General features: G+C 42.4%; 1 protein-coding gene across 1 annotated transcript in view; it reads left to right on the forward strand.

Annotated features, from left to right (window-relative positions):
* Nucleotides 1-9829, forward strand: part of LOC123723986 (voltage-dependent calcium channel subunit alpha-2/delta-4) — a 189969-nt gene extending 180140 nt beyond the window's left edge. The window contains exons 30-31 of the mRNA XM_045698667.1: nucleotides 2912-2956; nucleotides 9662-9829. Of these exons, the coding sequence (XP_045554623.1) occupies nucleotides 2912-2956; nucleotides 9662-9829 (213 nt within the window). The remainder of the gene's footprint in view (nucleotides 1-2911; nucleotides 2957-9661) is intronic.
* The last annotated feature ends 2671 nt before the right edge of the window (nucleotides 9830-12500 follow it).

Consider the following 12500-nt stretch of genomic DNA (forward strand, 5'->3'; position numbering starts at 1 on the left):
CTCACACACACCATGCACACACACACACGTCCCATTCAGACTCTCTGTCACATCCATCCACTCTGCTGTTGTGGGTATGCTGCATCTCCCAGCATATTTCTCTGTTGTTTTTCTGATTGGAAACAGAGAACAGATCAATAGTTTGAACAGTTAGAGCTGCCTCCCATCACTCACACTGACAGGCAACACCGTGGACAAGGACAGTGGGAGAGGGAGCGCCTTCATGCAAAGCACATCTCTCTCTCCAATGTCAGGGCTCTTCTCCAGACTGCAGCAGCAGGGTGTGTGTTTAGTGTGTGAGTGGAGGCCAGCTGAACAACCAACCCTGAACTGCAGCAGTAGGGGCCCTACTCTCAGACTATAACCACCTCCTTAACCCAGGCCTCTGTCTGCAGACTCTCAAATGGCCCCCCTATTCACTATATAGTGCACCACTTTAGACCAGAGCCTATTGGGTTGTGTTCAACGGTAGTGCACTATATAGGGGATACGGTGCCATTTGGTAAACAGCTCTCATCCTCTGCAGCTAATAGCTGTGCCCTGCCTATTAACTACTATAATATAGCTAATAGCTGTGCCCTGCCTATTAACTACTACAATATAGCTAATAGCTGTGCCCTGCCTATTAACTACTATAATATAGCTAATAGCTGTGCCCTGCCTATTAACTACTATAATATAGCTAATAGCTGTGCCCTGCCTATTAACTACTATAATATAGCTACTGCTATTAACTACTATAATATAGCTAATAGCTGTGCCCTGCCTAGTTAACTACTATAATATAGCTAGTAGCTGTGCCCTGCCTATTAACTACTATAATATAGCTAATAGCTGTGCCCTGCCTATTAACTACTATAATATAGCTAATAGCTGTGCCCTGCCTATTAACTACTATAATATCGCTAGTAGCTGTGCCCTGCCTATTAACTACTATAATATAGCTAATAGCTGTGCTCCTGCCTATTAACTACTACAATATAGCTATAGCTGTGCCCTGCCTATTAACTACTACGATATAGCTAATAGCTGTGCCCTGCCTATTAACTACTACAACATAGCTAATAGCTGTGCCCTGCCTATTAACTACTACGATATAGCTAATAGCTGTGCACTGGATATGAACTGCTACAATATAGCTAATAGCTGTGCACTGGCTATTAACTACTGCAATATAGCGAATAGCTGTGCACTGGATATGAACTACTACAATATAGCTAATAGCTGTGCCCTGGCTATTTACTGCTATAATATTGCTAGTAGCTTTGCCCTGGCTATTATTTACTACTATAATATTTATTTATTTATTTTATTTCACCTTTATTTAACCAGGTAGGCAAGTTGAGAACAAGTTCTCATTTGCAACTGCGACCTGGCCAAGATAAAGCAAAGCAGTTCGACACATACAACAACACAGAGTTACACATGGAGTAAAACAAACAACAGTCAATAATACAGTAGAAAAATAAGTCTATATACAATGTGAGCAAATGAGTTGAGATAAGGGAGGTAAAGGCAAAAAAGGCCATGGTGGCAAAGTAAATACAATATAGCAAGTAAAACACTGGAATGGTAGATTTGTAGTGGAAGAAAGTGCATAGTAGAAATAGAAACAATGGGGTGCAAAGGAGCAAAATAAATAAATAAATAAATACAGTAGGGGAAGAGGTAATTGTTTAGGCTAAATTATAGATGGGCTATGTACAGGTGCAGTGATCTGGGAGCTGCTCTGACAGCTGGTGCTTAAAGCTAGTGAGGGAGATAAGTGTTTCCAGTTTTCAGAGATTTTTGTAGTTCATTCCAGTCATATATATATATATATATATAGCTAATAGCTGTGACCTGCATATTTACTACTACAATATAGCTAATAGCTGTGCCCTGCATATTTACTACTATAATATAGCTAATTGCTGTGCCCTGGCTATTAACTACTACAGTGTAGCTAATAAAGCACGCTGCCCACTCAACCCATCCACGACTCTATAAATGAGGAGAGAGACCACTTCCAGAAGGCCAGGCAAGTAGTCACACAGAGGGGATTCTCTCAGAGTGAGGCGGTAGGTAGGGGTAGGTAGGTACAGTCGATAGGTGGCTCCCTCTCTACTTCCTAGCCTGTTGTCTCTTAGTGGGCGAAGAGATGGAGTGTGTGGGGGGCTGGGAGGAGGGAGGACTGGTGAGGTTCTATTAGGCTGTGATAAATGTAGGCAACCTCAGGTCTGTGTTCCAAATGGCACCTTATTCTCATAAGGCCCTGGTCAAAAGGAGTGCACTATATAGGGAATAGGGCTCTGGTTTAAAGTAGTGCACTATATAGGGAATAGGGCTCTGGTCTAAAGTAGTGCACTATATAGGAAATAGGCCCCTGGTCTAAAGTAGTGCACTATAAAAAGGAATAGGGTGCCATTTGGGACACATTAGGAATCAGTACTGTTCATACAGTATGTATGTCCCAGCATCCCTGTTGTGTTTCTCTGTGTTTCCCAATAACGAGACAACAGGAATTATTCTCAGGGGAGGGAGGGGGCTGGGGTTCTGTTACCATGGTAACATCTCTGTGCTGTGGCTCACTGTGGTTCAAGAGCAGTCACAATGATGACCTCATTTCCTCTATTTGGAGACTAACCTGTTTTAAAAAAAATATTCTCTCACTTTGTATCTCATTTTTCCTCTCTCTCCATCTTTCTCTCAATTCAATTCAATTTAAGGGGCTTTATTGGCATGGGAAACATATGTTTACATTGCTTAAGCAAGTGTAGTAGATAATAAACAAAAGTGAAACAAACAATAAAAATGAACAGTAAACATTACACTCACAGAAGTTCCAAAATAATAAAATACATTTCAAATGTCATATTATGTGTATATACAGTGTTGTAACGATGTGCTCTTTCTCACTCCCTCTCTCCAGTGCTCTAACACAGAGGGGGATTTGTCCGCTACATGTGAGGCCATGGTGAGTATCTTTAGGCTATGTGTGCATCCCAAATGACAACCTATTCCCTTTATAGTGTACTACCAGTGGCCATATTAATGTATAGGGGTTAGGTTGCCATTTGGGACACAGGCTATATCTCCTGTCCTACTGTGGTATGTAGCCATCTCTCACTCCAACCCTGTTGACCCCTATACCCACAGCCATGACCTCCATGACCTGAGTCCACATGACTTATGGTGCCTTACATCCACCAGTCCTATTATAAAGACACTTCCTCAGGGTGTCAGGTTGAGTCAGGCTGTATGATGGACCATTAGTAAAAGAGAACGGCTGGTCTCTGCTTGTCAAGTACCAGCATCCATCACTGTCTTCTCTTCTCTCACCTGTCCTTACTATCCTCCCTCTCCCCTCTCTCTCTCTCTCTCTCTCTTTCTCCTTCTCTCTCTCTCTCTCTCTCTCTCTTCTCTCTGCCTCTCTCCCTTCTCTCTCCTTCTCTCTCTCTCTCTCTTTCTCCTTCTCTCTCTCTCTCTCTCTCTCTCTCTCTCTCTCTCCCCTCCCTCTCTCGCTCTCTCTCCTTCTCTCTTTCTCCCCTTTCTCTCTCTCTCCCGCCTTTCTCTCTCTCTCTCTCTCTCTCTCTCTTTCTTCCTTCTCTCTCTCTCTCTCTCTCCCTTCCTCTCCCCTCTCTCTCTCTCTCTCTCTCTTTCTCCTTCTCTCTCTCCTCTCTTCTTTCTCTCTCTCTCTCTCTCTCTCTCTCTCTCTCTCTCTCTCTCTCTCCCTCTCTCGCTCTCTCTCCTTCTCCTTCTCTCTCTCTCTTTCTCCTTCTCTCCCTTTCTCCTTCTCTCTCTCTCTCTAAATATATATATCGCTCTCTCTCTGTCTCTCCTCTCTCTCTCTCTTTCTCTCCTTTTCTCTCTCTCTCTTTCTCTCCTTCTCTCTCGTTCTCTCCTTCTCTCCTTCTCTCTCTCTCTCTCTCTCTCTCTGTCTCTCTCTCTCTCTCTCTCTCTCTCTCCCTCTCTCTCTCTCTCTCTCTTAGGACCTGGCCTGCTACCTCATCGACAGCAATGCTTTCATAATCATCTCCAAAGAGAAAAGCCATTGAGTAACTCTGGTATATGTTGAGATAGATATACTGTGTGTGGTGTGTGTGTGTGTGTGTGTGTGTGTGTGTGTGTGTGTGTGTGTGTGTGTGTGTGTGTGTGTGTGTGTGTGTGTGTGTGTGTGTGTGTAGTCAGTGCGAGGTAGAACAGCAGAGGGATAATGACTGTAGTGTATAACTGTAGTGCCCTAGAACAGAGGAACCAGTCCATGGTAGTGTATAACTGTAGTGCCCTAGAACAGAGGAACCAGTCCATGGTAGTGTATAACTGTAGTGCCCTAGAACAGAGGAACCAGTCCATGGTAGTGTATAACTGTAGTGTCCCTAGAACAGAGGAACCAGTCCATGGTAGTGTATAACTGTAGTGTCCTAGAACAGAGGAACCAGTCCATGGTAGTGTATAACTGTAGTGTCCCAGAACAGAGGAACCAGTCCATGGTAGTGTATAACTGTAGTGTCCTAGAACAGAGGAACCAGTCCATGGTAGTGTATAACTGTAGTGTCCCAGAACAGAGGAACCAGTCCATGGTAGTGTATAACTGTAGTGTCCCAGAACAGAGGAACCAGTCCATGGTAGTGTATAACTGTAGTGTCCCCAGAACAGAGGAACCAGTCCATGGTAGTGTATAACTGTAGTGTCCCAGAACAGAGGAACCAGTCCATGGTAGTGTATAACTGTAGTGTCCCAGAACAGAGGAAACCAGTCCATGGTAGTGTATAACTGTAGTGCCCTAGAACAGAGGAACCAGTCCATGGTAGTGTATAACTGTAGTGTCCCAGAACAGAGGAACCAGTCCATGGTAGTGTATAACTGTACTGCCCTAGAACAGAGGAACCAGTCCATGGTAGTGTATAACTGTAGTGTCCCAGAACAGAGGAACCAGCCCATGGTAGTGTATAACTGTAGTGTCCCAGAACAGAGGAACCAGTCCATGGTAGTGTATAACTGTAGTGTCCCCCAGAACAGAGGAAACCAGTCCATGGTAGTGTATAACTGTAGTGTCCCAGAACAGAGGAACCAGTCCATGGTAGTGTATAACTGTAGTGTCCTAGAACAGAGGAACCAGTCCATGGTAGTGTATAACTGTAGTGTCCCAGAACAGAGGAACCAGTCCATGGTAGTGTATAACTGTAGTGTCCCAGAAAAGAGGAAACCAGTCCATGGTAGTGTATAACTGTAGTGTCCCAGAACAGAGGAACCAGTCCATGGTAGTGTATAACTGTAGTGTCCCAGAACAGAGGAACCAGTCCATGGTAGTGTATAACTGTAGTGTCCCAGAACAGAGAACAGTCCATGGTAGTGTATAACTGTAGTGCCCTAGAACAGAGGAACCAGTCCATGGTAGTGTATAACTGTAGTGCCCTAGAACAGAGGAACCAGTCCATGGTAGTGTATAACTGTAGTGTCCCAGAACAGAGGAACCAGTCCATGGTAGTGTATAACTGTAGTGTCCCAGAACAGAGGAACCAGTCCATGGTAGTGTATAACTGTAGTGTCCCAGAACAGAGGAATCAGTCCATGGTAGTGTATAACTGTAGTGTCCTAGAACAGAGGAACCAGTCCATGGTAGTGTATAACTGTAGTGCCCTAGAACAGAGGAACCAGTCCATGGTAGTGTATAACTGTAGTGTCCCAGAACAGAGGAACCAGTCCATGGTAGTGTATAACTGTAGTGTCCCAGAACAGAGGAACCAGTCCATGGTAGTGTATAACTGTAGTGTCCCAGAACAGAGGAACCAGTCCATGGTAATGTATAACTGTAGTGCCCTAGAACAGAGGAACCAGTCCATGGTAGTGTATAACTGTGGTTTCCATAAACAACAGCTGGAAGAAAGGCCTTGTAGGAACTTACTGTCTAATCTCTCCACTGGGACAGAGAGAAAACACACAACACACACACACACACCAGAGGGCCATTACACTGGGCTTGGCTCCTGACTAATTGTTTTGCTGGTTTTATTGTCAGTGTATCGACGTAGAGGCTTCCAGTGCCGTGTTAGAAAAGTGTTTATCTAGGAATCACATTATCTATCCTCTCTGTAGACCAGATAGGTTGGATATTGTCTCCTTAGTCCATGTAATATATTGCTTACCACATGCTCGTGGTGTAATCTGTGTGTGTGGGGGAGGGGCGGGCAGGAAAGCTGGTGGGTAAAGCCAGCTGATCCTGTCAACATGAAACAGAGATGAGAAAACATGCTTTATCCGCTGTCCTACTTCCTCACCCTTCGGGCGGCACGATTTACAGATGGAAATGGTCCATTTACACAAATGACAACACGTGTCACTCAATTCAGCGCTTCCTAGTTCCAGGTATCAAACCATGTAACAAAGTTATTTCAGTTATATTAAAACCAGGAAAATCTGGAGAGTCCCCTGCTGATTCTAGACCCATAAGTTTAATAAATTGTGACAATAAAATAATAAGAAAGCTTATAAGCAATAGCATGGTACAAGTCTTACTACACGTGATACATATCAATCAAACACGGTTTATTAAAAATAGACACTTACAAACAAATACAAGAACGTGTTTGCAGTTTAATACAATACGCAAAAATATAAGATGTAGACAAGATATAGATTTATTAATAATGGCTGTATATAAATATTGTATATTGTATATCCCCTAAAGAAAAAATATACACAAAAAGTACATGATCTGATGAAATTGCTTTAGTAAGGGGCCAAGACAGGGATGTCACCTCTCCCCCTCCTGTTTTCACTGGCAATTGAACCGCGTGCAGAAAGAATTAGACAAGACCCAAACGTAACAGGTATCAATGTTGGTAAATATGAACATAAACTCAACTTTTTACACATAATCTCCTGATATTCCTGACCAATATTGAAAACTCAATGCCCCCCCTTCGGCTAAAACTATTTTCAGAATACTCAAAAAATCTCAGGATATAAAATGAACGTTGGGTAAAAAAAAACAGAAAAAAATGGCAATAGGTAAAATAATAATTCAGGATCTACAGCAATCCTTTAAGGGGACCACATCAAATATGAAGTACTTAGGATAGGTTGGAACCAAAATTATTTTCCAATCATTTCGTTCTGAACAAAACAACTTTTGTTCTGTTCCACTGTTCACCAGCAAAATAAAGTTCTGAACTGGTTCGAATCCCCAAAAAGTACTGGTTTATGTATCGTTCCTTTTTTCTGTTCCTTTTTTAATCTGTGAAATCTATTGTTTTTACATTTAGCTCATTAAATGACTTAACCTATCAGTGCAGATAGAGCAGGCAAGCTAGTTGTTTACATGCGTGTTGGACAGACAAGTGTAGCCTATCGGCGCAAGATGCGACAGAAATGTTATGGGTGGGGAGAGAGAAAAAGAACAATATGAAATCAGATCTAGTTAAATGGAACAGTCTTCCCATAAATCTTACAGGTAGAATAAACATCTTCAGAATGGCATGGCTCCCAAGGTTTTCTATATATTTTCGGTAATACCAATTACCACACCGATGACATTCTTTAAAAATGTGAGTGGTTTTACGTCGATACACTGACAATAAAAACCACCGAGAGTGGTTTTTTAACCTTGTATCAACTCACTACCCCAAGGCTTTTACTTGCTACATATAGTTAAATGCACTAAAGAGGAACAATGGGTCCATATTGAAGATGTGCATGCTCATCCATCACCAGAATCTTGTTATGTGTCTATTTTCAAAGTATAAAGAACTATTAAAACCGTCCTAGTTTAGAACACTAAAACAATATGGAAGAAAATGAAACGTGTTCTACAAGAACCAATATCCCTCCCTGAAAACACCCCCATGGAACAATCCTTGGATAGCTTTTCAGAAGTCTCCGATAAATGGTCCTCATGGAAAACCAAAGGCATAGAAACCGTAAATTACTTATAAATAGGAATTACTTTTATTGACGGCTTTAAAAAGCCATGACAGCTTTAAAAGTCATTTTGGATCGACCAATGTAGATGTGTTAAAATACACACACACACACACACACACACACACACACACACACACACACACACACACAGACAGACAGACAGACAGACAGACAGACAGACAGACAGACAGACAGACGACAGACAGACAGACAGACAGACAGACAGACAGACAGACAGACAGACAGACAGACAGACAGACAGACAGACAGACAGAGACACAGACACAGACTAAAATAGGTCACAGGGAACATAGTCTATCCCCACATACCTAAATTGAAGCAGCACTGCAAGCACACACACACACACACACACACACACACACAGATAGCAAACTGTAGTGTAAAATGACAAATAAAATGATGAATGAACGTATGAGTGGGCTAACACAGTCTTTAGCTCAGTGGGATAACACAATCTTTAGCTCAGTGGGATAACACAGTCTTTAGCTCAGTGGGATAACACAGTCTTTAGCTCAGTGGGATAACACAGTCTTTAGCTCAGTGGGCTAACACAGTCTTTAGCTCAGTGGGCCGAACACAGTCTTGGGGCTAGCTCAGTGGGCTGAACACAGTCTTTAGCTCAGTGGGCTAACACAGTCTTTAGCTCAGTGGCTAACACAGTCTTTAGCTTCAGTGGGCTAACACAGTCTCTATCGCTCAGTGGGCTAACACAGTGTTTAGCTCAGTGGGCTAACACAGTCTTTATTTTGCTCAGTGGGCTAACACAGTCTTTAGCTCAGTGGGCTAACACGGTCTTTAGCTCAGTGGGATAACACAGTCTTTAGCTCAGTGGGCTAACACAGTCTTTAGCTCAGTGGGATAACACAGTCTTTAGCTCGGTGGGATAACACAGTCTTTAGCTCAGTGGGCTAACACAGTGTTTAGCTCAGTGGACTAACACAGTCTTGTGATGCCCAGATGACCCAAATCAAACCCAATCAGTCACACTGGACATTACATCCCATGGTACAATGCCAGAGATATTACTTAGCAAAGAGATCTCTCAATGAGTCTGGACTGCTCCTTTACGACTTTGTGAGTCCTTCAAATAAAATGTCCTCATAAACTAAAAGCCCTAGGACCCAACCCAAATCCTCAGAGGTAGCAGAATAGTGGAACAGAGTCCACCGCAGGCTAGTAGAGGAGAGACGGCTACGGTCACTCAAACACTAGCTGTCCTCCATACACCTAACCTCCACACATCTCTACCTCTACCCAGCTGATGAGCTGTCCTCCATACACCTAACCTCCACACATCTCTACCTCTACCCAGCTGATGAGCTGTCTCTCCATACACCTAACCTCCACACATCTATACCTCTACCCAGCTGATGAGCTGTCACTCCATACACCTAACCTCCACACATCTCTACCTCTACCCAGCTGATGAGCTGTCCTCCATACACCTAACCTCCACACATCTCTACCTCTACCCAGCTGATGAGCTGTCCTCCATACACCTAACCTCCACACATCTATACCTCTACCCAGCTGATGAGCTGTCCTCCATACACCTAACCTACACACATCTCTACCTCTACCCAGCTGATGAGCTGTCCTCCATACACCTAACCTCCACACCTTTACCTCTACCCAGCTGATGAGCTGTCCTCCATACACCTAACCTCCACACCTCTACCCAGCTGATGAGCTGTCCTCCATACACCCAACTCCACACATCTCTACCTCTACCCAGCTGATGAGCTGTCCCTCTATACACCCAACCTCCACACATCTCTACCTCTACCCAGCTGATGAGCTGTCCTCTATACACCTAACCTCCACACTCTACCCTTACCCAGCTAATGAGCTGTCCTCCATACACCTAACCTCCATGTCTACCTCTACCCAGCTGAAGAGCTGACCTCTATACACCCTAACCTACACACCTCTACCTTCTACCCAATGGTGGCTGTCTCCATACACCTAACCTCCAACAACCTCTGCAACCAGTGAGCAGTCCTCTATACACCTAACCCCTCCACACCTCTACCTCTACCCAGCTAATGAGCTGTCCTCCGCACACCTAACCTCCATATCTCTACCTCTCTACCCAGCTGAAGAGCTGACCTCTAAGTACACCTAACCTACACACCTCTACCTCTACCCAGCTGATGAGCTGTCCTCCATACACCTAACCTCCACACCTCTACCCAGCTGATGAGCAGTGTAGTGTATTATATAATGTGGTAGTGTATTATATAATGTGGTAGTGTATTACATAATGTGGTAGTGTATTACATAATGTGGTAGTGTATTATATAATGTGGTAGTGTATTATATAATGTGGTAGTGTATTATATAATGTTGTTAGTGTATTACATAATGTGTGTATTAGTGTATTACATAATGTGGTAGTGTATTATATAATGTGGTAGTGTATTATATAATGTGGTAGTGTATTAGTATAATGTGTTAGTGTATTACATAATGTGTTAGTGTATTACATAATGTGGTAGTGTATTATATAATGTGGTAGTGTATTAAGCTGTCCTCCATACACCTAACCTCCACACATCTCTACCTCTACCCAGCTGATGAGCTGTCCTCCATACACTAACCTCCACACAGATCTCTTACCTCTCTCCCAGCTGATGAGCTGTCCTCCATACACCTAACCTCCACACATCTATACCTCTACCCAGCTGATGAGCTGTCCTCCATACACCTAACCTCCACACATCTCTACCTCTACCCAGCTGATGAGCTGTCTCCATACACCTAACTCCACACATCTCTACCTCTACCCAGCTGATGAGCTGTCCTCCATACACCTAACTCCACACATCTATACCTCTACCCAGCTGAGAGCTGTCCTCCATACACCTAACCTGACACACATCTCTACCTCTACCCAGCTGATGAGCTGTCCTCCATACACCTAACCTCCACACCTTTACCTCTACCCAGCTGATGAGCTGTCCTCCATACACCTAACCTCCACACCTCTACCCAGCTGATGAGCTGTCCTCCATACACCTAACCTCCACACATCTCTACCTCTACCCAGCTGATGAGCTGTCCTCTATACACCTAACCTCCACACATCTCTACCTCTACCCAGCTGATGAGCTGTCTCTATACACCTAACCTCCACACCTCTACCTCTACATCTAATGAGACAAACCTCCATATCTCTACCTCTACCCAGCTGAAGAGCTGACCTCTATACACCTAACCTACACACCTCTACCTCTACCCAGCTGATGAGCTGTCCTCCATACACCTAACCTCCACACCTCTACCCAGCTGATGAGCAGTGTAGTGTATTATATAATGTGGTGTGAGTGTATTATATAATGTGTAGTGTATTACATAATGTGGTAGTGTATTACATAATGTGGTAGTGTATTATATAATGTGGTAGTGTATTATATAATGTGGTAGTGTATTATATAATGTGTTAGTGTATTACATAATGTGTTAGTGTATTACATAATGTGGTAGTGTATTATATAATGTGGTAGTGTATTATATAATGTGGTAGTGTATTATATAATGTGTTAGTGTATTACATAATGTGTTAGTGTATTACATAATGTGGTAGTGTATTATATAATGTGGTAGTGTATTATATAAGGTGGTAGTGTATTATATAATGTGATAGTGTATTACAAAATGTGGTAGTGTATTACATAATGTGATAGTGTATTACATAATGTGGTAGTGTATTACATAATGTGGTAGTGTATTACATAATCTGGTAGTGTATTACATAATGTGTTAGTGTATTATATAATGTGGTAGTGTATTATATAATGTGGTAGTGTGTGTTACATTTACTATGCTGTCAAAAACGGCGTGTATGAAATGTTAATGGTATTGTTGTAAAGACAGTGTGGTCTTCTCCTGTCTGTCGGTCTGTCTCTAGGTGGGGAGGTTCTTTGGAGAAGTTGACGGCTCAGTGATGGCACGCCTTATCAAGATGGGCATGTTCAAAAGGTAAGACAGTAGTCTAGATAACACCTTCTACTGTTCTATATCTCATGATAATACCTTCTACTGTTCTATATCTCATGATAACACCTTCTACTGTTCTATATCTCATGATAATACCTTCTACTGTTCTATATCTCATGATAACACCTTCTACTGTTCTATATCTCATGATAATACCTTCTACTGTTCTATATCTCTAGATAACACCTTCTACTGTTCTATATCTCATGATAACACCTTCTACTGTTCTATATCTCATGATAACACCTTCTACTGTTCTATATCTCATGATAATACCTTCTACTGTTCTATATCTCATGATAATACCTTCTACTGTTCTATATCTCATGATAATACCTTCTACTGTTCTATATCTCATGATAATACCTTCTACTGTTCTATATCTCATGATAATACCTTCTACTGTTCTATATCTCATGATAACACCTTCTACTGTTCTATATCTCATGATAATACCTTCTACTGTTCTATATCTCTAGATAACACCTTCTACTGTTCTATATCTCATGATAATACCTTCTACTGTTCTATATCTCATGATAATACCTTCTACTGTTCTATATCTCATGATAACA

This window comes from Salmo salar, chromosome ssa17 (genome assembly GCF_905237065.1).
Source record: "Salmo salar chromosome ssa17, Ssal_v3.1, whole genome shotgun sequence".
NCBI classification, from domain to species: Eukaryota; Metazoa; Chordata; class Actinopteri; order Salmoniformes; family Salmonidae; genus Salmo; species Salmo salar.